Source organism: Helicoverpa zea, chromosome 9 (genome assembly GCF_022581195.2).
Source record: "Helicoverpa zea isolate HzStark_Cry1AcR chromosome 9, ilHelZeax1.1, whole genome shotgun sequence".
Taxonomy (NCBI): domain Eukaryota; kingdom Metazoa; phylum Arthropoda; class Insecta; order Lepidoptera; family Noctuidae; genus Helicoverpa; species Helicoverpa zea.
The window spans coordinates 9,143,923-9,169,232 of NC_061460.1; the positions used below are offsets into that span (position 1 = coordinate 9,143,923).

At 38.0% G+C, this 25,310-nt stretch overlaps 2 protein-coding genes across 2 annotated transcripts in view; one reads left to right on the forward strand and one right to left on the reverse strand.

Moving 5' to 3' along the window:
- The window catches only part of LOC124633580 (UNC93-like protein MFSD11), a 31,444-nt gene extending 16,614 nt beyond the window's left edge, over nucleotides 1–14,830 (reverse strand). The window contains exons 1-2 of the mRNA XM_047168870.1: nucleotides 14,481–14,830; nucleotides 843–1,012 (exon numbers count right to left, since the gene is read on the reverse strand). Coding sequence (XP_047024826.1) covers nucleotides 843–1,012; nucleotides 14,481–14,567 — 257 coding nt within the window. The 5' untranslated portion in view covers nucleotides 14,568–14,830. The remainder of the gene's footprint in view (nucleotides 1–842; nucleotides 1,013–14,480) is intronic.
- Nucleotides 14,831–15,473: 643 nt separating this feature from the next.
- On the forward strand, nucleotides 15,474–25,204 carry LOC124633187 (rho GTPase-activating protein 92B). Its single transcript, XM_047168336.1, has 6 exons — nucleotides 15,474–15,850; nucleotides 16,074–16,324; nucleotides 16,436–16,611; nucleotides 17,279–17,522; nucleotides 20,051–20,200; nucleotides 22,322–25,204. The coding sequence occupies exons 1-6, from the start codon at nucleotides 15,798–15,800 to the stop codon at nucleotides 24,241–24,243; spliced, it is 2,796 nt and encodes a 931-aa protein (XP_047024292.1). The 5' UTR covers nucleotides 15,474–15,797; the 3' UTR covers nucleotides 24,244–25,204.
- The last annotated feature ends 106 nt before the right edge of the window (nucleotides 25,205–25,310 follow it).

The window sequence follows — 25,310 nt, forward strand, 5'->3', positions numbered from 1 at the left end:
CTCAATAGCAAAGACTTCAGCCTCAAACTGACAGATGATAGGCATAACACCATTAGCACTTACCATGTCATTCAGAAAGGTTGTATAACGTTACAATCGTTGTTACAACTTTACGTAATCCTCTACGGGGAAGTTATATGCCTTGCCTATCATGTTATTACATACCTCCTACTAGTCTAGGAACGTAGATAAAACGAATTCGTATTTTCATTTAAGTTTTTCCGAGAGGCTGGAAACTCTAGCATTAGATCCGAGAAAGTTTTCTTACTGTAGTTTTACTTTCTCATTGAAGCCCCATGACTTGGCATCTTTGGTGCAGAAATCTCAACTGATTGTGAAATAATAAGAATTTATTTTTTATACCTTTATTGAGAATTAGACTCCAGTGCGGAATTAATAAATATTGAGGCGTGGAAAATGTTGTACATTTACTGTAATTTCCAATCCGACTGTAAACGATACGAACAAACCCTGATCGTGGTCATACTTTTGAAATAAGAATAACGACTTTATTTCAAGACTAGCCGTTTTCCCGCGGTTTCACCCGCATTCCGTGGCAACTACTGCCCGCACCGGGATAAAATATAGCCTATGTTACTCGCAGATAATAAAGCTTTCTAAAGGTGAAAGAATATTTAAAATCGGTCCAGTAGTTTTTGAGTTTATCCATTACAACCAAACAAACAAACAAAGTTTTCCTCTTTATAATATTAGTATAGAAATAGAAAATCAGCCAGTACGCCAGGCAGGTGGCAGTTAAAACTCCTTTGAGATAAAGTAAGGAGAAAACGTGATTATCAACTCTGTAAATAATTCTTAAGTTAGAACATAAAAGTACTCACAAGTATGTAAGTCCTCCAATAAACATGGCGCCTCTCGGGCCAGTGATCGTGATGATGGAAGGCGCCATCCAGTTGCAGATGGCCAGCGTAGCGTAAATGATGGCCAGGGACGTGTATCCATCTCCCGTGAATTCCGGATCATCGTGAGATATGCTGTCTAGCACTGTTTTCTGCGAACAAAAGATGAAATTTAAGTGATGGAATCCTACAATCTATAATATATGATGGCTTCCAACCCCTTTCCCAAACATTAAGCAAATGTTTGGGAAAGGGGTTACACCTTTATCAGTATTTTTACAACCACCTTATATTCGAATCAAAGATGAAGATAATAATTATGTACGATGATCTAACCAATTCTATAATATATTTTGCATTGACAGTTCTTGAATTAATAAGCACTTTATATTAATAACGCAGCTTTATCTTAGATGGGCCTTGAAACAGTTTCGCATAGTCGAAAGATCAAGTACGATCGCAGTACTTGACATTGTAATATGTCATGCGTATTCAACAACACTGATAAAACTCATCTTCGTATTAATGTTACCTTGAATTCTGTAAAAATCCTAACGTAAACTTGTTCTTCACAGTTTCCGAATAAGTATCGAGTTATTTGAGTATGGAGAGTCTGAAAGTAACTCTAGTTACAGACAAGGTACGAGGGAAGCGGTTGTCATGGTAAGGGCAAGGAAAATTCAAAGAGAGAAGAAACACATGCCATAAAGGTGGGATGAAAAGGCAGAGGAAGACCGAAGAAAAGATGGATGGATTGTCTGAAAGATAACACGAATGGTAGAATGAAGGAAGACTGACAGAGAGGAATGGAAGCGGAAAACTTATGTAACCCCAAATAAAATTGAGAACATTGCAGGAAAAAGTAGAAGTATTGCTCCTCTGAAGTTTATCAGTCATTTGCCGTGTCAGGTACGTGCAGTAGTGTTTTGTTCGCACATTTTTATGATCATGAAGTCAACTTGTAACGACAAAATTATATGACGATAACTTTCCATTACTATTTACGGGAGAAGATAACTGTTGTTTGTTTGTTAAACAAAGTCATAAGAAGCCGCAATTTCTCCGATTTCAATTTCACAATGCACTTCACATTATTTTGGTATTTTATGTTTGTGACCTTGATATTCTCAAAATGTACAACCCACTACGTCGAATCTGCTTTCGAAATCAAAAAACGTGGGATGTTTACTACAACAATATAGATGCAACCTAAAAAATCGGTAGGACCGGTCCAAAATGTATAAAGCTTATGTGAATTGCAATAAAGCACTAAAATTTCGTAACGCCTTGAGGTAAAAAAACTTTCGATTTGGAAATTTTCCTTTATAGTGTCGATAAACCAAATCCAATATTTATAATATTCATCTGCATTTGGTTTTACAAGGATATCATATTGCCAAAATATACCCTCATAAGGAGTGATTGCGATTTTATCGTCAGTTTCGAAAATTATTATCTTTTTAATAATGTTAAAGACGCACGCATAATATTATCAAGTATTCATTAATAATGTCATACAAACATCATTTACATGTTAAAACCAAAAGCACGTTCTTAAGCTTAATGGAAGTGTGGGTTACTAAAGTGTCTCGCTTTAAAATTTTCAAACACCGCTGTTTACGGTATTTCGCCCTAAAAAGCAACAGGCTTCCCGGTTTGACATCGATTTTGGGTACTAAAGTTTCGTCCCAAAGCTAGAATTTATCTTTTTGTAAGAAGGTCGTTGAACGGTGATCGTAAATAATAATTGGCCGATAAAACCAACATGCTACACGATACTTAACTACATTAAACACTTGCTAAGCAAGATATCTTAAATGTTGCGTGGGTTTACCGCAAGTTGCATTATCCCAATTACTTAGGCACGATTTCAATTTGCTTAAAGAGGTCGTTTTAGTTGTTTCTTGTCTACGGTATAGGAAATATTATCAAAAAGAAAAATACAGGAATCCTATCATGTTATGAAGATCAACGTTTCACTAAAGGTAACCAGCTTATCTGCCCATCGCAATCGAAGCATACGTCACTTTTAACCTCTCAATTATCTGAAACATATCATTGAAAAGACCCTTGAAAATAAATATCTTGCCAGTACATCTATCTGACCTAAATCGTGTACAAATTAATCCTTGAATTTATCGAGTATAGACAAACAATGATAAATATCCACTCGTATTGTGTTAGAGACTAATATTTAAAAGTTAATTAACTGTTTTAGGTAATTCACATTAGGTAAGACAGCCTTCATTTCAGATAACCTTAGGAACTACAAGATATTACGGTAGGCTAGAAGGACAGTTTAGTTAGTAAACAAAATATATTGCGTTGTTAAACTTACAATCTTGACATTTTGGGGAATTTTGTGATGCAATAAATGTTTACGTTTTGCGCTGTGCAAACAAATGAACTATCAATGCAGTATTCATTGTGTTTTTTCGATAGTCAACTCTAAGGGTGCGTCCACATCTGGCGAATGCGCCGCGAATGCGCAGCACGCGAGCCGATCGCGAGCTGTCCGCGAGCTGCGCGCGTGCATTTTTGTTCGTGCGCCGCTTCTGCGCCGCCCGCGCGCAGCTCGCGCGTGTTAGATTTGAATACATAATAGAGCAATTTAATGTATTATTTAATTATTGAAATCCCAAGAATAAGTGTAGAAAGCAAGGAATAAAACATAAAGGTATAAAAATAAATAAAACATTTTCTATGATCAAAATCAAATCGAAATGAAAAATCATTTATTCAAACTTGGCTGCAAAACAGCACTTTTAGAACGTCAGGATTTTACAATAGACAGCCCCCAAAACGCCCACCCTTCACCACTTCCTATGTGTTTTTGCTGGGAAGAAGAAGTGGTGGAACAAACTCCCCAGCAACACAATTCTGTCTGTATGGTTATAACCCATTAGAACATAAATCATATATAGCATAAAGAAATAATTCCATATGGTACCCACAGTACAGCATAATATCTTAAAGACATGTATAAAGCGATAGATCACATACATTTTAAACATCAGCACAATAATACATAAAACAACAATTACAATAAAAATGACAATCAAGAAAATATAAATCAGAAAGAATACTTAACTTTCGTTTGTTGTCTACACCTCAACGTCCACCAGAAAAAAGTGCCATGACTATTTTAAAACATTATTTCGAACAGTCATACTATCCCGCCACAATTGACCAATCACAGACGAGTAAGCTTTATACACAAATAACTAAATTCACAATTGAAATAAACTAATTTAAACACACCAAATCTTATTTAAAACTTATAACGATAATTTTAATATTTATTTTATCATTAAACATGTACCGTCTTACCACAAAAACTTTTAAACGTCAGTTTATGCCTTGTCTAAAAAAATGTCAAATTATGACGTTGACATATGGTTCATTTTGCAGCCAAAATTTTATTAGACAAGTGTAAAACAGGGTTTAAAGTTTTTGTAGTAAGGCCCGTAAGATTTTAGATATAAAATTTAATGAACATAAAACAATTACATAAAGGTACCCTCGTTTTCATGTGCGTTTACAGAGACAGTAAAAATATTCAATATTTGACATTTAAAGTTCGTTTACAAAGATAGTTAAAATCAAGAAATATACAATAATCTATTATAACACGCGCGACCTAAGCGCCGCACGCGAGCGGCGCGCAGGCGGCGCGCGACGTCTGCCATCTTCGATAGTACTGAGCCAATATACGGAACTGTAAGGGCGAGAACAGCGCCATGTGGACGCACCCTTAGGGTGCGTCCACATCTGGCGAATTGGCGAATGGCATCTGGCGAATGGCGTGAGTTGCGCTAAAGAGGCGCACCGAACTATTGCAGTGACTGCACGCGCGCAGCTCGCGGACAGCTCGCGATCGGCTCGCGTGCTGCGCATTCGCGGCGCATTCGCCAGATGTGGACGCACCCTAAGATCTAAACACCTATTAAAAACGGTCTTAAAAAGTTTCGGCTTTAGTTTAACTTTGTTTGAGATGATCCTTTCAAACTAGCACTAAAGGTGGTATTTTTATGATACGATGGAACGTGTCTATAAATGATCGGTTTATTATAGATACAATTATATAAATAGCGATATTACAATTTCTAGTTTATCTCAAATGACGCTGATGTTATATCTAAATTGCAAAAAATAATCTATAAGGATTATATCATCAATGCACGATGCATTATTTATTGAAAGTAAACTCTCTCATGCGTGAGCACTAGAAGGATGCAAATTGATAGCTATATAGAGGGAAAGTATATATGGTGCATTACAATATTAAATACAAATGCATTTAACTGAGCCTTTCTCCTATCAGAACTGTGCCAGTGGCGATCGTACATCAACCCAGTTTCATGACTGATTGATAAAAATATATGATGACATAACAATAGCTAGGTAAGTACACAGACGTAGGTCAATATCCCACTTTGTGAGCTCTTCAACTGATTAAGAACGAGTGTTATTGAGTGGAATAAATCAACTGAACACCGGGTTCTACTGGAGCGTAACTATTGAAAATAATTGGCTCTGTGCAACGGTGCAATATCCGTAACAAGAATTTACGTAATTATTACCAGACTGCATACTTTCTATATTATGGGATAGAAAACACGGGTGTATTTTCTTTCATATTCAATAATGAACTAAACAGAAAATTGCCGACCTATGTTCTGATATGTTATCTTTCCAGATCTCTTACATTACGAGACTTTGAAAGGTCGAACAAACCTAATCGAAATTCGGAGGATCATCTGAGAAGATGGTGTTTTTATTTTTAGAAGAGATTTTACAAAATAAGTCACATAAAATATTTTTTGGCTATAGTCTGACAACTGCCACGTCTAGAAAAGAACTTCTGCAGGATGTTATGTTAGCTACCTACTTGTTTACTTATGAAACATATTTGCAGGATGCGAGCAATAGATTGTAGCGCAGATCAAATTGCCAGCATTTCGGTACATCCACACACATTCGCTAATCTGCAAACACCTCTATGACATTTGCAGCTTTGGAAGAAGTACTTGCACAATACCATTGCGAATCTCGGACGATGATCTCAATTTGTAAAGTTACGTAAGCCAAACATAAAAGGTATCTTACAGGCTCGCTTATAAAGTGGATGTCATGACACGTTCATTATTAACGTCAAAGATATCAATGTTATGCCCTTACAGCCCGTAAATTAAATGAAATATTGTGCTTTTATCTGTTACACAACGCGTTATGAAATCACAGCTATGTATGGTAGTGTCACAGAGAACATCCGCACATAATTATTTGCAATGTGAGCTGCATGATTGAGGATTTTATTGATTTTCTACCAGCGGAGCGGCATTCACTGAAGAGTTTGTTACCTGTGGCGGTACTTTCGTGTAGACGTAGGTATGGCTGGTAGGTAGTTACTCTCGATTTGAAGAGTTTGAGAGTTACGAATCGATCGATCGACTGAAATTACGCAGCAGCCATGATGCAGGTTCAATGTAGCTCGCGTAGCACTGTTATGTATTTAACAGGATCCACAGAATCACAAGTTTGGAAAAGCAGACGTAGTTTGGCAGAGACAAGAATTTATTGAGTTCAACGTAATGAATCGAAATTCAAAATCGAAGTTCAAAAGGATAATAAGCATATCAGGGACAATATACAGGCAAGCATGTATGGAGACCAGAACAAGTAGGGTAGAGTCTTTAGCAGTTAAGCCTTCACATCAAAATGGGTGGAACTAAGGTCTTCTGCACCTAATGTCAGCGAAATTAATTTTCATTTTCACGTACAACTTATAAACAAACTGCGTACTGTTCAGACCTATTTATACGGCACAACAATAACAGTTTGTCGGCGACACATAACTATGCTGAACTCGTTCTGACTGTACCCGTATTACAGTGCTTCAGTAATTGGTTGGTTTGGCAATATAAATCACGTAGGACCCAAGTAGGTACCTAAGTATAGGTGCGTACTTAGGTACCTATAGCTAGACAAAATGGCTTTTCCAGACGGTGATCTCGATGACACGCCCAGACTTCGTTCGTTGAAATTAGTAATTGGTATTCATCATTTGCATTGATTTAGCAATCTGTATGCAGTCAGATAGCGAAGCGTCTTGATTTAATTATGAAACGAATGAAAAACAAAACTTGTCCCGGTACTGCCAGTGAGGACCACGCTATTTACAATATAAGTAGATAGTGAAAAATATATACCTACATTATTGCGACAAAATAGCACAATAACAACAATTACTCCATCCTGTATATCAAATTATCAATATAAAAATCATTATTACAAGAAGAACTTAAGGTGTGAATGGATGGAATACTTAAATAATTGCTTACACTTTCACGTAAAAAGTAATGAACGGATTTTGATGAATCTTTACAGAACACAGCTTATAAGTAGCTACATCAGAATAACTACTTCTATCTAAGAATTTAAGAATGCGACAAGTAGTTTCTTGGGAAGCGATTATAAAACGCGGGAACATATAATCAAATACCTACGATAATCCGTGATACATGTAATTATGCGTCTGTACATTGTTAACATTACGCGCACGCGCTCTGCCGCGACGCCTAATAGATATCTACATGAAAATTTACTTTCATGTAAAATTCTTATTTACATCCACATCTCAGATATTGATCTTGACTTTGATTTTCACTATTACATACAGCTTTCATTTTTGTTGTTTCTTGGGAAAACAATTTGTAGTTCCTTGTTGATAAATCACACCCTACCTATATTCTAAATGGGGAGCATTCATTCATATCTTATTGCTATTAAAGTGTAACAAACACATTGTAACTAGTAAAAAACTTTGGGTTTTTGTTTACTTTTATGATGTTATTTTGGGTTATTCATAATAACTAACGTTTCAAAAACAATCCAGCAAAAATAGAAAAATACACTTATTATTTATTTATCATCATATATAGGATTATTATAGTCACTGCAAAAATAAGGTTATTAATATTCCAAAAAGAAGTATTATAAATAGAATTACCTACTATTAGCAAATTCAGTATCTTTCAAATCTTAAATGTTATGATATGAATAGTCTATTGAAGAGGATAGACTGCTGCTAATAAATTATAAGCATAATATTAAATTCTTGACCGTTATTTGAAGCTTACTAGTTTGAGATAGGCACCTACGTGTTTTCCGCTTTTATCTCTGTCCTTTTCTACCCCATATCTTGCATCTCTCTCGCACACCGACCAGTTTCACTCCCCACCAGGCAGGAGGCGACGAGTGTTCTCGGCGGCCACAGTTCGTCATTGGCGTCTTGTTTTCCGCCCGAGAAGGTTGGTCTAACCAACCGCTGTAGTATTTCGTTGAAAAATAAACTCAGTGCTCTCGCAGAACACAGGTGAGTTTATAATATTTTATACAATTTGTTAACGGTTTTACCGTTCGATATTCGATTTTGCGAAATCAAGTGTTAATATTTTGTACATCTACCCCTTTTTTGTCACGAGTTTTTTCCGTGTACTTTTTTTTTTTCAGTAATTTGTTTTCAGAATGAGTGACTTATAAAGCAAATATGGATGCGGTAAATAATAAAGCTACCACAGCCCGTGCACGTGACTATGGAAAAGAAAGCAAGCCCGAAGTTCCTAAGGCACCTGTGGCCCTAGTTCAATCCTGCAAGGCGTTCAACTTTTTGACAAAAAAGAATGGTGTGAGGTGCGGTCCAACCAGCATCTCCTTAGTTCGGACTGGTCACTACCGCACTTGAAGAGGGCTGGTGGTGTCAAGAAAGCTTTTCGGCCTTGAAAGACTTGGTACGCTCCCCTCGGACTGCCAGTAAGTCTGTTAGCCACCCCCCATGGGGGTCGGCTCATTATCACGGCGTGTGATGGTTTTCGGCCTTGAAAGACTTGGTACGCTCCCCTCGGACTGCCAGTAAGTCTGTTAGCCACCCCCCGTAGGGGTCGGCTCATTATCACGGCGTGTGATGGTTTTCGGCCTTGAAAGACTTGGTACGCTCCGCCTAGGACTGCCAGTAAGTATACTAGCCACCCCCCGCAGGGGTCGGTTCATTATCACGGACCCGCGCAGGGTACCAATCTTGCATTTTGCGAGTCGCAGCATCATTACAAAGCAGGGACCAGTAAGTATACTAGCCACCCCCCGCAGGGGTCGGTTCATTATCACGGACCCGCGCAGGGTACCAATCTTGCATGTTGCGAGTAGCAGCATCATTACAAAGCAGGGACCAGTAAGTATACTAGCCATCCCCCGCAGGGGTCGGCTCATTATCACGGACCCTCGCAGGGTACCAATCATGCATGTTGCGGGTCGTACCATCATTGCAATCTACCCTCGCAGGGTGGCTTTTTGGATCGACTTTCGAAGAGTCGCCATTATAACCTTCCCTCGAAGGGAAATGGTAATCACACTCACGCTGAATGGCGTGTGACGCAAAACTCTAAAAGCTCCCTTGGGATATCACGAGTAAATTACAATAGGAACCATGTCCAACAGAGGAAACAGAAAGCGTCCAGGACCGCAGGCGGACTTTGATGCGTCCAACAAGGCACGTAAGTTATGACTTTCCAGGCGGGTTGCCTAACATTATATCAAGACCAATGGAAAGAAATGGGAGCTCCGCCTTTCTTGTTAAAAATAATAACTGGGTATCGCATACCATTGGCCAAAAGCCACCTTTGATAGATAATGCCAGATTTGACCAGAGAGTCCAAAGAGATGGATGTCGTCATATCCCAAATGATAAAACAAAAAGTTCTATTGATAGCTGCAAATTCTGCCAGCTTTCTTTCCAATATGTTTCTTGTGCCCAAAAGGCGACGGAAAGAACCGTCCAATACTCAATCTCAAGGTTCTCAACAAGTTCATAATTACGGAACCCTTCAGTTTAATAAATGTTTTTCGGGTGCTAGAGTTTCTTCAGAAAGACGAATGGCTGTGCAAGTGGATCTCGCCCAGGCTTACTTCTACCTTCCGGTAGCCGAAGGTCACAGATATGTTCTTCGACTAGTATACAGAAGAAGACTGCTTCAGATTACGTGCCTACCATTTGGCTTAAGCACGGCACCCAAGACCTTCGCCACAGTGACCAATTTGGGTGGCTCAAACTTTGAAAACTCAAGGGTTACTTATAATTGTGTATCTCGATTTTCTGGTGGCTCACCAAGATATATTTGCCTACTTTGGGATCATTTGCACCATGTTTTGGATGGCAAGTGAATAAATCGCAAGCATTATCAACAAGATAATGACAAAACGCACTACGTGACAAACAGCACGACAAACTTAGAAGACCTGCATAGCTTGATAGGACTTTTAAACTTCGCAAGTTTTCGTTGTTCCATACGGCAGACTGCATTACCGGGCTCTCCTCACTTTCCTCAATGCAGTGTTGAACAGCAATCTATACCTACCCTATTCATGGAACCGTGAGCCAAACGGTGAACAAACCATAAAAAGGGTTCTTATAAGTCACGATTGAAGTAATGATCATATTTTATAAAAATAACTACGAAAGTAATATACTGACAACATTAGAAATGATATTTTAGAACGATGTCTGTGGAACTTATGCAATCTTTTCAAACTTAATTGAAATCAAATATGTATGATAAATGCCGTAAATTATTTTCTTAATTTTAATGAAATATGTAGTAAATCGTTTACATGTAAAATGAACCTAGAAGTCTTGACTGTCATACATAGAACCCTACTTAATTGAAGACCACAGATACTAAGAACATTTTACATAAAAATGTGACGTTTTTGTCATCGGTCGGGTTATACCCACCATTTTGAAAAAGTGTCATTCTTTGGTTACATTGTGGGCTCACGGCTCGGTGAATGGAGTATAGCAATGTTGAACCTACCAGCAGATACCTTAGCAGATCTAAAGTGGTGGCTGGTCAGCTGCCACCAAACCTTGGATATTCATTCGCCACTTCCCTGTCACCTTATAACCACGGACGCCTCCGATGTAGGATGGGGGCACAACTGAACGGAACTCCCGTAATGGGTTCATGGAACGAGAGAGAAAAAGGCTTTCACTGCGATCTGAAAGAGATGCTTGCAGTGTTAACTGGAAAATCACGGCAAGTTGCTAAAGAGATCAACAGCCATTTTTCAATGCAGAAATGGGACTGTGGTGTCATATCTAAGAAATCAAGGTGGCACCCGATCAAGGAGCTTACCGAACTTGACGTACAGAGTATTCAGTTATCTTGAGCTGTATCAAATCTATCACGTCGTGAATCATATACCAGCCCTATTCAACAGTCAGGCAGACCATCTCTCCCGACACAAACCTCCACCGGAGTGGCATCTTGTATCAGCAGTGGACCTATTTGCCTCGAAGCGAGCCCAGGGACACATAGTTGTGTACTACGTGCCCCTAGATCTGAAGGACCCGAAAGCGGGGTTCCACGATGCATTTTTCTCAAGTTTTGACTTACCCGCTAGCATGGGTATTACCGTCACCTTACCTTATACCGTAGGTCCTCAGTCATCTCAATTCAGGAACGGGAGTTAATCTCATAGTAGTTCCTTCGGTGGCACCAGGTATTTTGGCGAGCAGATTTGAAGTCCCGATCATTAGCAGTACCCTACACACTGATGAACCTCGAGCAGAAACCGAAAGACACAGCAACGGGGATACCCCCTGCCAAGGTCAAGGAAATGGGGGGGGGGGAGGGACAAGGAGTCTCTCCGACTGAAGTCTTCTTCAATCCACACGCAACACTTATCAATCAGCTTGGAGTCGATGGTTAAATTGGGGCGAAAAGTATGAAATTGGATCCTATGAATCCTTGAATCCCTATTTGGACCTATACTTACCCAATTTTTATTAGCGGACTAACACATAGTAAATAAACTAGCATACAATACTATTTTATTACACAAGTCAGTTATAGCTACACTATGCAATGCAGAAACCACTCTAGAGCTAGGCTCACACGTTCTAGTCGGACACATTTTAAAATCAATAGCGCTGAGCAAACCTGTTCCCCGGGAAGCCGTCCATCTGGAATATTGACCAATTGGTAACCTACTTAAGTGCAGTAAACGTAGACGAGAATAATCCATTTGCAACTTCCAGGCACACTGCTACTCTTTCTTTTGCTAGCTTGTTTCGGAAAGGCGAGTCCATGATCTTTCCTTGCTTGCAATAGACCCAGAACATTTCAAAAACAACAAAGATAATTTAATCTTATGGCCAGTCTTTGGCTCTAAGACCGACAGTTCTAGTCATAGGCAGTCGGGTTGTTGTTTGATGGATAATCAGGAAAATATAAATCTAAGTCCAGTGTATTGGGTCAGAAAGACTAAAGCCTTGTTAGAAGATAGACGGACATCGGCTAATTCCTTAAATTTATTTATATCCGTTAGAGGCCAACCAAAGGCAGGCACCCGAACGATGATGCGGGTGGATTAAGACATTGTTAAAAGAGGCAGGAATAACTACAACCCCAGGAAGCTTCCACTCGGCGGTAGCGTCAAAATCTGTGTTGACAATATACCTTTGGACGATATATTAGCAAAGGGTAATTGGCGATCAGGCAATACATTTGCCCATTTTTACAGAAGGGAAAGATACCCACTAAATAAAAGTAGCAAGTTATCTCGATTATTTAATTAATCCAGCTGATTAATGTCTATATTTTTTTTGTTACTATTGTTATTAAGAAGTATCGCAATGTTTTTGTTAATTACTATTAGAAAATGAAATCAATTTTTGCTTTTGTTCTTGCATCTCTCTTTTAATTTTTATTACTCATCCTTCGAGCCCCTTTCCCAACTATGTTGGGGTCGGCTTCCAGTCTAACAGAATGTAGCTGAGTACCAGTACCAGTTAACTTTGATTACATTAGTATTCCAGGACGCAATACACATACTTACATGTGATTACTCGTGTACCTAAGTACCTATTTACATACACAATTTCATTGTGCTTTTGCTCACATTGGCGTCCACTTCCACCAGGCGATAACAAACACGTCTCAAACTAGTAAGCTTCAAATAACGGTCAAGAATTTAATAGCAGCGTTTTACCTGAAATAAAACGCATATTAAATACTTACCTTATTTGAAGCTTACATTTTAATTTCTGCCTGGTGTTTTCGACTCAATGACGAACTGTGGCCGCCGAGAACACTCGTCGCCTCCTGCCTGGTGGGGAGTGAAACTGGTCGGTGTGCGAGAGAGATGCAAGATATGGGGTAGAAAAGGACAGAGATAAAAGCGGAAAACACGTAGGTGCCTATCTCAAACTAGTAAGCTTCAAATAAGGTAAGTATTTAATATGCGTTTTATTTCAGGTAAAACGCTGCTATTAACATAAACATGTAAGCACGATATTTATGATTCAATAGTCAGATAATGCACATACACCATATGTGCCTGGTGTATGGACAAATATATTATGAATAGATCTAAGTACACATAGATGTAAGTACCTCTTGCAAGAAAGAAAATAATGTTTTGTTGCGCAAGCAAACAATAAATGTAATGTTGTTATAATGCTAATTTATTGCACAGTAAAATTATTTAAACAAAAACGCTTTAATTTGCAAAATATTTAATTAGGAACTCATAGTTTAATTGTTATCAAGACGGAACAATAAACTATAGGATGTGAATAAATTGATATACAATGAACAAATGTTTAATGTGAATAACATGCCTACTGATAAGCTTAAATTACTAGTATAATTAATAGCCACGTGTTATATAAAAAATACAGATATTTTTCTATGTAGATGAAAACATTCATTTTTATTATTTTAGATACCAAAAAAAACACTTAAAAAATAAAACTCTTATGGTATATTATTTGCATATTTGGCATCAACAGGTCAGTAACATTCTGATAGTAATTTCAAGGTCGCAGTTTGACATTTGGGTTGATCAGCCACAATGTGAAGTGATCCTTTCTACAACTACATAGCTCTGTATGACCCAGGAAATGAACATTACTGCACTACTACCATTGTTAATACATAGGTAAAAAAAATATTAAATAATGCATGTAAAAGCGGTAGTCAAAGGTGTATTTAAATAGTAAATAATAGCACATCGACTGCAAGCAAGCAATACCTCCTATCTGACTCCGGGTGGATTTTAAAGGGGAACAATAAAACTTAATAAAATCCTTATTCCGAGGAAGGTATAATGAGATACTGAAAATCCAAGTTTTCTTTTTCTAAGCATAGTATTGATTAATAAAGTTTTTTTGTTTTTATTTTGAATCTAAAGGTAGTTTATGGTAGATACAAGTTTTTTGGTTTTTTGAAACAAAAATGTCAGATAGGAGGTATTGCTTGCTTGCAGTCGACATGTTTATAGTATTATATCTCTGTATGTTATTACTGTTTTCTGTTTCTGTAACTACTAGTTTTTTGTGTGAAAATTAGGAACAGTTTTATTCTGATTAATGGACCACAAAGTATAGGGTTTCTATAATTTAGAATACTTAATTATGTGTTGCAAACTCAATTAGAAGTTAAGAGTAAACAATTTGTAAACGTAAGAATAAATTTAATACCTTTGTCAAATTATATTATTATTATCTTTATGCATCTATTTGCACAACAGTATTGTTCTTACATAAAAAAGAAAACTCACCTCTATATTTCCCATAGTTTGAAAAGCAGTGAAGACGAACATAAATCCAAATCCGAGGATTATAACGTTTAAAAATTTTCGATTCATTTTGATGGATGTGTACGATTACAAAACTAAACTAAAAAAATATAACTAGAAGCAATACGTTTATGCGACAACACGGAACTCAACAGTCCAACATCTAAAAGAGAACTGAGTTGTTGACGTAGTTTTTCAATGATATTACACGCAACTCCGAACTCCCTCCACCGACACACTAAGCGAGTAATAAAAGCAAAGAAATTATGTTTTCTTACATGTAAATAAATAAATACACAGTACGACACGAAGGCTGTTTTAGCTGTCAACTGTCAAATGTCAATGTCATGAGTGAAATATGAATGACGTGAATGATTGCATAGTACATTCCACAGAGTAAATAAATATTTAGGAATGTTGTGATTTCCATTCACAAGGCTCCATCGGGGCTCCAATTTCCTGTAGCACTATTTACTGTATCTTGCGCTCGTATTTAGCTATAATAAGATATTTATTACGAATCTGATTTGAAGATCTAACCAACCGAAAAGGCACGAGAGCGGCGCTCATTAACTACGAGAGCAACACTCTGCCTATACTTTAAAGCTGTGCTTTCACGATAGCAGATTTTTGTTCAGATTTCAGTTTTTCGATGCAAAAAACCTATGCTATATTTTATAGGTCTCTGCGTTTGTATAGTTTTCATATTCTTTATTGTTGTGTCCAAAAGCCGCAGGTGCGAAAGTGCTTTAATGAATATGTATCCTTATTTTTGCTTTGCCTCGCTCGTATGATCAGATTTCCGTACCATGAGATGTGTAATATTCAGGTTTATTTTAGTATTTTTTTAAATTCTGCCATAAGTCCAACTGTTTTGCAGATAGTTATAGTTGCAGTTTGGTTACAACACTAAAGTTGCGTTTTGTTGCCAGGTACAGATAATTTTAAACAAATCACAACTAGATTTCAGTTCTATTAATATTTAATTATAGTTATCTGTGGTTATTTTATTTTTCTGATTCATCGAGTGTATTTTTATGCTGAATCTTTATACGTAAAAATTACAAATAAATAAGTTTAATTTAAGCGTTATAAGTAAATAATGGAAATGTAGTGCCTTAATGGAATTTTTATGTAGTTAATTTACGTGTGTCTTCTCTGCTACATTCTTTGATGAGGATGATCTCATTGACGTTCTGACATTACGTTTTAAGCGAAATCTTGATCGTTTTATTATTTTGCTATTGGGTCCAATGACCTTGTAACTTAAAATAATTTCATCGAAATTGATTAGTGACAATGAAGAAACAGTTCTATAGGGTTAAGCAACTCGCCGACCAAACATTTTCAAGGTATGATATGTACTTTACATTATCTTAACTATGAGATAAGATTCACTTCTTTGTGGGTTTGGTCCGTTGTTTTTGTAATCTTATTACTTGGATCAGTAACACTTTATCCCATGCAGAAGTGGTATCATGAGAAAAAAGTAACAGTATTTTTTATTATGTTATTTCGTTGTTTGAGCGATTCGTAGTTGAAAACAACATTGCTGATTGATATTGGTATTTTCAGGTCAGGAAAAGCGGAAGGCTTGACAGACGAGTTGCAAACAGCAGACAGAAAAGTAGAGCACCTCAGAAATGCCTTACAGTTGGTTAGCAAGAGACTGTCAACAGGAGCAGGCAGTACACAGGGCCAGGACCCTGCAGCCAGAGAGAAAAGACTTAAAAAACTGCCTGAATACCTCCTTGGATTATCTATGTGTGAAGCCAGCAATTTTGATGACGATGATAGCATTTTAAAATATATTTTATATGAATGTGGTAAGTGACGAATTTGCCCTGTCCATATTTAGAATAAAAGGAAAAATGAAAGGTTTTTACAAAATGACCTAGTGGTAAAACAATAATAATTATTATTTGGTGTTTGTGTAGGTAAAACGGAGAAATTTCTGGCAAATGAGATAGCAGAGCATGAACTGAAGGTAGAACAGTTAGTGTGTGCACCTCTCACAACTATAAGTGACCAAGATCTTCCAGCCATAATGAAAGCCAAGAAGCAGCTCAACAGGCTCATGAGCGAGAAGGAAACTGCTACCAGCAGATATCATGTGAGTTATATCTATGTGCTCTTAGTTATCACAATTTATCTAAACACCAAAATTTAGGATCAATTCTTACTCTATTGAGATATAAATACTTTATCTGCAGGTTTAAGATATGTAACATGTAAACAAAACTGTTAAACCGTGTTGTGATATTTGGGAGATTGCAATGTCAAAGTAATCTTGTAATTGAAGATTACTCACACTGTATATTGAGCTAATCAATATCAGACAGGCTAAGCCTAACAGGAAAGTTAAATAAAGTAATATGCATGCTTATCAGTTGTTATTTTGGTCCAATTCAACAATAAATGCATATCTCGATCCATTATACATAAATATGTTTTTACATTAAATACAAGCCCATTGTTGTATTCCTAAGTTACTGACATTGAATGGCATTCTCTTTCTTACTAATTTAATTAGTACAATGTATTGATGACTTGAAACAACCTCACTCACTGACCCTGGTTCCAATAGATACATTGACAACAAATACAAACATAGCTGAATTTATTTAGACTTCATATAAAGTAGATACTGACTATTTATGTTAGATTGTCATTAGTGCTAGTTAGTGGTAAGGACGGGTATTCACCCATTTTGATTAGATTACTCACACCAAAAGATTAACATGACCAAAATAAATGATTAGATAATTTTAACTTTGTAGCATTTAGAAAGGCAGAAAGAGGAGAATCCAACTAAATTAAATGCTGCGAGAGAAGAACTCGAAGATGTTGGGATCCGAGTGGAGGCAGCCCGGGATGCTCTGGCTGCGGACATGTTTGCACTTGTCGCTAAGGAGGCCCAGTTAGCACACACACTACTACAGTACGTCAAACTACAGAGAGCTTACCACGAGTCGGCACTACATTCCCTACAAGATACGGTTCCAGAGCTAGAACGATTCATAAGTAAGTATAACGCTTTGGTGGATGGGAAAACTAGAATGTTGTTGTAGTTAGTTGCTTTGGTCTGTATTCTAGAATTTACTCAATAATCGTATTTCTAGCTTGTATTCACAATAATTTTAACTAAAACTAATTTTGAGTAGTGCTTCATTCAAAGTCAGGTTCTGTAATACAGATCTCAATATCTTTAGCATATTTTCGTTTTAATTTAAAAATCGAAAGGGAATGTATTAAATCAATAATGTTTATCACTCATCCATTAGTCATTAGTACATTACTCATTATTTTTACATATAATGTAATTTTTATCTGTTTCAAAATTTTGAATCATTTCTTTTAAATTTATTGGCCATAATAAAACTATTTTCTTTCATTATAAGCTTTGTTTATTTATATTTTTTATATTATATCACTACTGCACTGCAGAGGGCACAGATATTGGTCACTTTTATCAAAATTCCTTACCATTTTTTCCTACACCATAAGTCAACAAAGTCAAGGAGTAGTTGGTCATATGATTTGAAAAATGCATTTTTTTCTGGTTGTGGGTCTCATTAAGTAATCATCACCCATTAACGAATAAACTAATCTAAATAATACATCTCAAACCTCATTAGTTCAATATTTAAGTATCTACAAGCAAATATTTTATCAACATCCTCTTTTAATTATTCAATAATCATTACCATACAATGATACGGATGTTGGCGCGTTACGAATGTACTAGAAGGAAATGTAAAAAATATCCCCTACCTACATGATTGATGCAGTTAGCTTATTTCTATCTGTCTGATAGCAATATATTTATAATCGCTAACAGGATATATAGCTGTTAATCTAACTAAAGCGTATGTATTTATAAAATGTATAACTGGTTTGTGACTTAAAACACATTTTTACAATGAATATAATATTAATTTAAAAGAGAAATGAAGTTGAATGGAAAATCAAGGCATAAAATATTCAAAGTGAGTCCCCGATGCATTTGAATGTCTCCAAAAGTTCCTTCAATACATTATGTATGCTAGCATTGAATGAGCGTAATGTATACATCCGTTGACGACACGTATATCAACATAATACTTCCGCCAATCGACGGTACCGATTTAGCTATCTACTCAGATGTCTTACGCCCGGTCCCAATATACTGTGTTGATTTGCTTACTAGATATTGAATATTGACATTAGCCCCATAGAAGTTATGCTAAATTCCTGTCTCTAAGCAAAATGAAAGATAGATAGGTATTGGGAACGGCCGTTAAAATAAGGTAGGTTGTGGGTTTTAGATGATTCTTAAATAAAAAAGTGGCTTCGCTCTGTGAAGTCGTAGGTTTTAGAAAGATGGAGTAAATGCATTTTGAGATTTGGTCCAGCAGTTCTGAATCACACTAACCAATTGGCGAGGGACCTGGTTAATAATAACAGTGACATCACAAGACTGAAACGATGGCAAATACTACAATTAGACCAGAGACCCTAGCTAGAGGGTAGAACATTATGACGATTGGAGGAGTATATTTACTGAAATATCTCCTGAAGCACAAATCAAGGCAGAAAATCTGATTAAGGCTGAAATTTGGGGGGGAAAAAGATGATTTTCACAACCAATAAAATTCTAAACAAAAAGATAGGTCAAACTATTGGGACAGAACAAAAGAATAAAAAGATTTTATTAGAGACAACTAATCGCACCAATAAACTACTTTTTGGGAGCACTCAAGATACAACCATAAACTATTGAGAATCAGAATCGAATTATATGTATTTTTTATATTCTGTTATGTGAAAGTTTGACCAACTTTATTTGGTGAGCGACGTAAAAACAGTTTTAGAACACGACACTTGTATGATTCACGGTGAATTTAGACATAATTATATGTAAACTAAAATGGTATTTTAGGGTAACCAGTAATAAAATATATTATATTTTAATAATAGCTGACTAATCATAGAACTGACATACTAAAACATATTTCCTCCTAACTGTTATGGTTTTCCTTTACCAACTGCGTGAAAATGCCATTACATAAATACTAAATAGGTTAGTACCAGGACTTCAAATGTGTCATATACCAAATAATACCTGGAAAGAGTTCTTCTGTTTTAGTGTTATTCCTGGACTCAAATTATTTAGCATAATAAAATTGCAAGCTTACAACTATTTATAACTTTAACAATACACACAATAAAGCAAAAGAATACGTATAGTCGCGTATACACTATAAAACGAATATTGCAAAAATTTTAATTCACAAAAAAGTTCCAAGAATTGAAATATAAATGACATGGACACTATCAAATAACAGTTAGACTAATATGTAGATCTCAAAACAAAAATAAATTAAACAGTATAAAACCTCCTTGCTTCAGACGACAGTTCCGTGAAGCCGGTATTCGGGTACCCGCTAGAAGAGCACCTGAAGGTGACGGGCCGCACCATAGCGTTTCCCATAGAGCTATGTGTTTGCACTCTACAATAACACTTAACATATCTAAAATTAATTAAACAGTATAAAACCTCCTTGCTTCAGACGACAGTTCGGTGAAGCCGGTATTCGGGTACCCGCTAGAAGAGCACCTGAGGGTGACGGGCCGCACCATAGCGTTTCCCATAGAGCTATGTGTTTGCACCCTGCACGAGTTGGCGCTTAACGAAGAAGGACTGTTCAGGATTGCTGGCGGTAAGTACTAGAAAATTATCTTGTAATTTTTTGACATAAAATGTCCAGGCTTTTGTACTGTTTAGAATTAAATACTTAACATGTCAAAGTTTGACTTACATACAAAAGCACAAATACTAGGTACACTATCTTTATTAAAAAATCATAATTAGCCAAATTCATCCAGCTATTTTAGAGTTTTACCGAGTCAGACGAATAGCAATCCTTTTTTTATGACATTATCCATGCCTCACGGTTTCACCTGTGATTGTTAATTTTAGTGCAAGCAAAAAGCAAAGCGTAAGCAATTCACTATAATACTACTTCTAAATAAAACCTGTTACTCATATAAATAGTTCCATTTTTGGTACCTTGGTGTCCCGTTAAGTCCGTGGGCGTAAGTAGAACAACTTACCAAAAGTTTTGTTTTTGTTTTGCAAACGTGAATGATTAGGTTTAGAGAAAAAGAACACACATGTACGTACATTCCAGATTAGTCAATTTTATAGTTCAAAAATCATGGCACACATTATTTATGTGTAATATGTATTGCACTCGAAAATACTAAATGCCTACTAAAACCCGTAGTACCCGATAGTAAAACCACACTGTGTATTTAACTCACGTGTTTAAGGAAATTCGCATTATTTTGAAGTTATATTGACTATGTTTGCTAATTTATGTATAAGTGTAAATTGTTATTTAGCCAGTAAAAATCATCGAAAAGAGTTGTTCCTATGAGATTTCTTTATAAATGTCTATATATCTTTATAAATTTTATTCATTAAATAAACAACGATTTCAATGGTATTATACTTCGGCCGTTCAGAGAATGCGTTCCTGACACCTATCAGTTAGTCACGACTAGTGATGGGCACAACATAACACTGAGTTCGTTACCGTTCCTTCAAAATGAACCGCCGCATTATTTTAAGATTATTTTCGTTTTAAATTGGCGGAATCATTTGTTTTATATTTTAGTTATTTAAGTGGAAACCAAAAAAAGGTAATATTCATATAATAAAATTGTTTTATTTATTCTTTGTTACAAGTACATTGAATTGAATGTGCGAACAGAATATTAATCAGACTCCGATTTGCTTGAGGAGGTGGTGTCTTCATCATCATCTTCGCCTACATGTATAATTATATTATTATCAATAACAGAATCAATCCTGATATCTCGGTCTAACAAAAGCCGGGTAATCAAATAAAAACAGATCGAAAACACTTGAAAAACGTGGTCTATGCGCACGAAACGACAACGGACGACTGTTTTAGCGTCACAAAATGGCGGCCCATAACGCCATTTGGGGTTACCATTTTTAATCTAAGTATAAAAATGCGGTTTGGTCATAGTTTTATTTTTATATTTCATAAACGTTATAATTAAGTCTTATAGTCCATTATTTTCCAATTCTTAAAAAGAAAATCAAAACGTATTATTTTATATTATAACTGTATAAGAACAGATTACGATACTTGCCTGTTATTTTTAGCACAGCACTACAAAATATAAACCGCTGACATAACCTTGTAATAGCGCAGTATAGATTTAGAAAAATATTGTTTACCAAGTTATTTGACACTCAGTTTGGCACAAAATTATAACATTCATTGATTATTGATATAATAATGTTGTTTTAATGCTCCTCAATTGTTAAAACGGTAAACAACCAGCAAAAATATTTTTATCGTAACTGCAACGCCATTGCAAAGTTACGTCGTCAGTTCAATCGCGACGTGTCAGGAACGCATTCTCTGAATGGCCGAACTATAGTGAATTGCTATCATATCTATGTTTTTCCATATGTATGTATTTATCTACGTAAAATAAAAATCTTATATTTTTAGACGCCAAGGCCCATAAAATGTTAGTAACAAAAACAACTTAACCTATGTTAGATAATAATAACCTGTAAAATAATAATAATAAAAGAAGATGATAATTTATGATTGAGGAAAATAATAAAATTGGCTGAATAAGTAGATATCCATAATAGAGATATTACAAGCTGCCATTGAATGGAGCTCCAAACTGCTGATCTCCGATGTTATAATAATAATGTTATCAAACCGCGCATTGTTTCAATTGTGAACATCATAACATAGTCGAGAATAATGTACGTTGATCTGTTCCAGGCACGTCTAAAGTGCGGCGCATGAAGTTGTCGCTGGACGCGGGGCTGTTCAACGTGCCGCTGCCGCGCGACTACCGCGACATGCACGTGGTGGCGTCCGTGCTCAAGTGCTACCTGCGCGAGCTGCCCGAGCCGCTGCTCACCTACCGCCTCTACGAGAACTTCGTCACCGCCTCCCGGCAGCCCTCCGAACAGACCCGGCTCAACGCCATCTGGGAAGCCATACACCTACTACCCGAGGCTAACTTCCAAAATCTTAGGTACCTTATCAAATTTTTGTCTACTTTGACACAGAACCAAAGTACAAACAAAATGACCCCTTCGAACCTGGCCATCGTGATCGCTCCCAACCTCCTGTGGGCGGCCGACGAGAGCACATTCGACATGAACATCACAACTGCAGTCAACTGCATCGTTGAACTACTCATCAAACACGCCGACTGGTTCTACAAGGACGATCTAAACTTCTTCATTTCATTCACCAAAGAGGATCTACTTCCAGATCAATGCGAGTACGGTTTCTCGCCTAATTTCGTCCACGGTTACAATCAGACCGCAGCACTCAGCCACGAGCCCACGAACGGCGACTACAGCAGCATGAGCAAGTCTATGTTCGACTACAATCACCAAAGTCTAAGCAAATTAACCGATAGCGCAGGCCGCCACTCGAGGAGCAACAGTCACGACACTAGTTTAATATTGCTCGAAAACGACATGAAGAAGGCTCAGTCCAACAGTTCATTATCTGATCAATCTAGTCCCCCACACGGAAGTCCAAAGCCGATCATGAGGCGAAAAAACAAACCATTGGCTCCCGTGCCGCCTAATTTCACACCAGATAAAAATAAAAAAGTAGTAATAGAGCCACAGCCTCCGCCCCAACCACAACCGCAGGCGCAGCTCCCTGCGCCAGAAATAGTAAAAGAACAGACGAATACAGCGAAGGCTGACATCGACAAGCCTGCCAAGCCGCCCAGACCCGTCATATCGGACACCGGCAAGGTGATCACCGGCGTACAGACCATCAACCGCTCCACGTACCGACAGAGCAAAGCCATGAAGGAGGAGGCGCGGAACGAGCTGCTCGCCGACACGCGCCGCCAGAGCCTCGAGCTCGACAAGGACATTATGAAGGCACCCGACGGGAAAGACTCCACACTAGTCGTAAAGAACGTGACCGCGCAGACCGGAGTCGTTAGCAGGATGAAAGTGGTCGGTGATGCATTTAGTGGGCCGGCATCGTTGGGAGCCGAACGGCCATTAGCTGACAAGATAACACCGGCACGCTTGCAGGCTACGAAGCCGAGCGGGCAGCCGCCGCCGCGGCCGGTGGCGGCGCCGCGCACCATCGTGCCGGCGCCCGAGCCCGCGCCCGACGCCGACGTGCAGCTGCGGCACAAGCCCGCCGTGCCCGAGCGCCCCGCCACGCTGCGCCCGCAGAGCTTCCGCGCGCCGCGCTCCTCGCTGGGCGACGCGCCCGACCTCGCCGGCCAGCCCACCGTGCTCGAGCGCACTCACATCTACACCGTCGACAAACATCACCCCACCGTCATCCAAGTCGGGGCCACCGCCGTTCCCGCTGACAAGGATGGCGACGAAACCCCACGCGCGACCGTGCAACGTACACATAGTTCGGGTGGGCGGGACGGCGACTTGGAGGAGCCGAGGAGCCTGTGTGTGGCGAGCAGACAGCTGTCGCAGTCGGAGGGTGACATCACGGAGTGTCCGTCGCCGCGGCCACAGCCGGGCCGGCCGCCGCGACCACTAGTCCCCGCGCCGCCGCCGCCAGTAGCGGCGCCAGCGGTTACAGGCGCGGCACCGACCGCCCCACTAGCACAGTCGCCGCCCGCCGTGCCCGCCACACAGCCGGCGCGGCCTGAGGCGCCGGCTGTGCAGCCACTGCGTGAGAGTACGGATCTTTAGCGGGCGCCGTACGTGCCGGTGCCCATGCCGCGGTTGAAGCGACGACGTTAGTTGCTGCGAGTCACCGCATCACAGTAAACAGGGCGCGACAACATTGTTATGATCGTGGTCTATTATAATTCTAGTTCCCGCTGTCGTAAATTATGATGTCGCAACGAGACTGATGTTGGCTCTTTATTTTCTGCTTATACCGTGCCTCGGTCACGTAGAAAAATGTTATTTGAGAAAAGTTTTCTTTGCATCAAATGAGTATTATGTATTTATTTTTGTAAAACTAGAATTAATAATAAGATAACAAGTGATAATTTGAATAATATTATCTATTACCAAAATAGAAATTACAGCTTTTGCGTAATACGTATGTTAGTCTGACGATTAATCATTGACCCCGGAATATTATTCCAAAAAGACATATCGGTTAGATTGTCTATGTAGCTTTTTTATGCAATCTAATTTTAATAAATAATGGAATGTTGTAAGCCAGTTAGTTATATATTGATAAAATGTTGCAATTAATAATTGTGATATTAGAAAAATATTATCACCACTCCCGGTCAGTGGCCACAAGCGGGGGAATGCACAAATGTTGTTGACGTAACAAACGGCCATATTTTTACGATATTTGTAATGGTGTGTTTCCATTTGACCACTAGACATTTGGCCAGCGCCGGCAAGTCATTTTATTTGCTAAACATAGATTTTATTTTTTGTATTGAGAGTTAATTAAATTGTATTTATGTAATTGTACCGGCGTTGACCAACTGACCGTGTCTAATGGATACCGTCGTGACTTGTCAATGCATTAGATTAGTAATCAACGCAATGCTGTTTCAATGACTATTATTTTAGCTGTAAGTATGTTATGTAGTGTTTACAATCTTATGTGATATGCATTTTATTATTATATACTTCAAGTATACCAGCTTCTGTTGTAAGTATTAATAAAATAGCCCAAACATTATACGCGTCTTTCATTATTTGAATCTAGCAATAATCTCCAGTTATATTATGCAATAATCTAATCATGAGTTTGAAGGACAATTAAACAAGTTTAAACTCTTAAATAA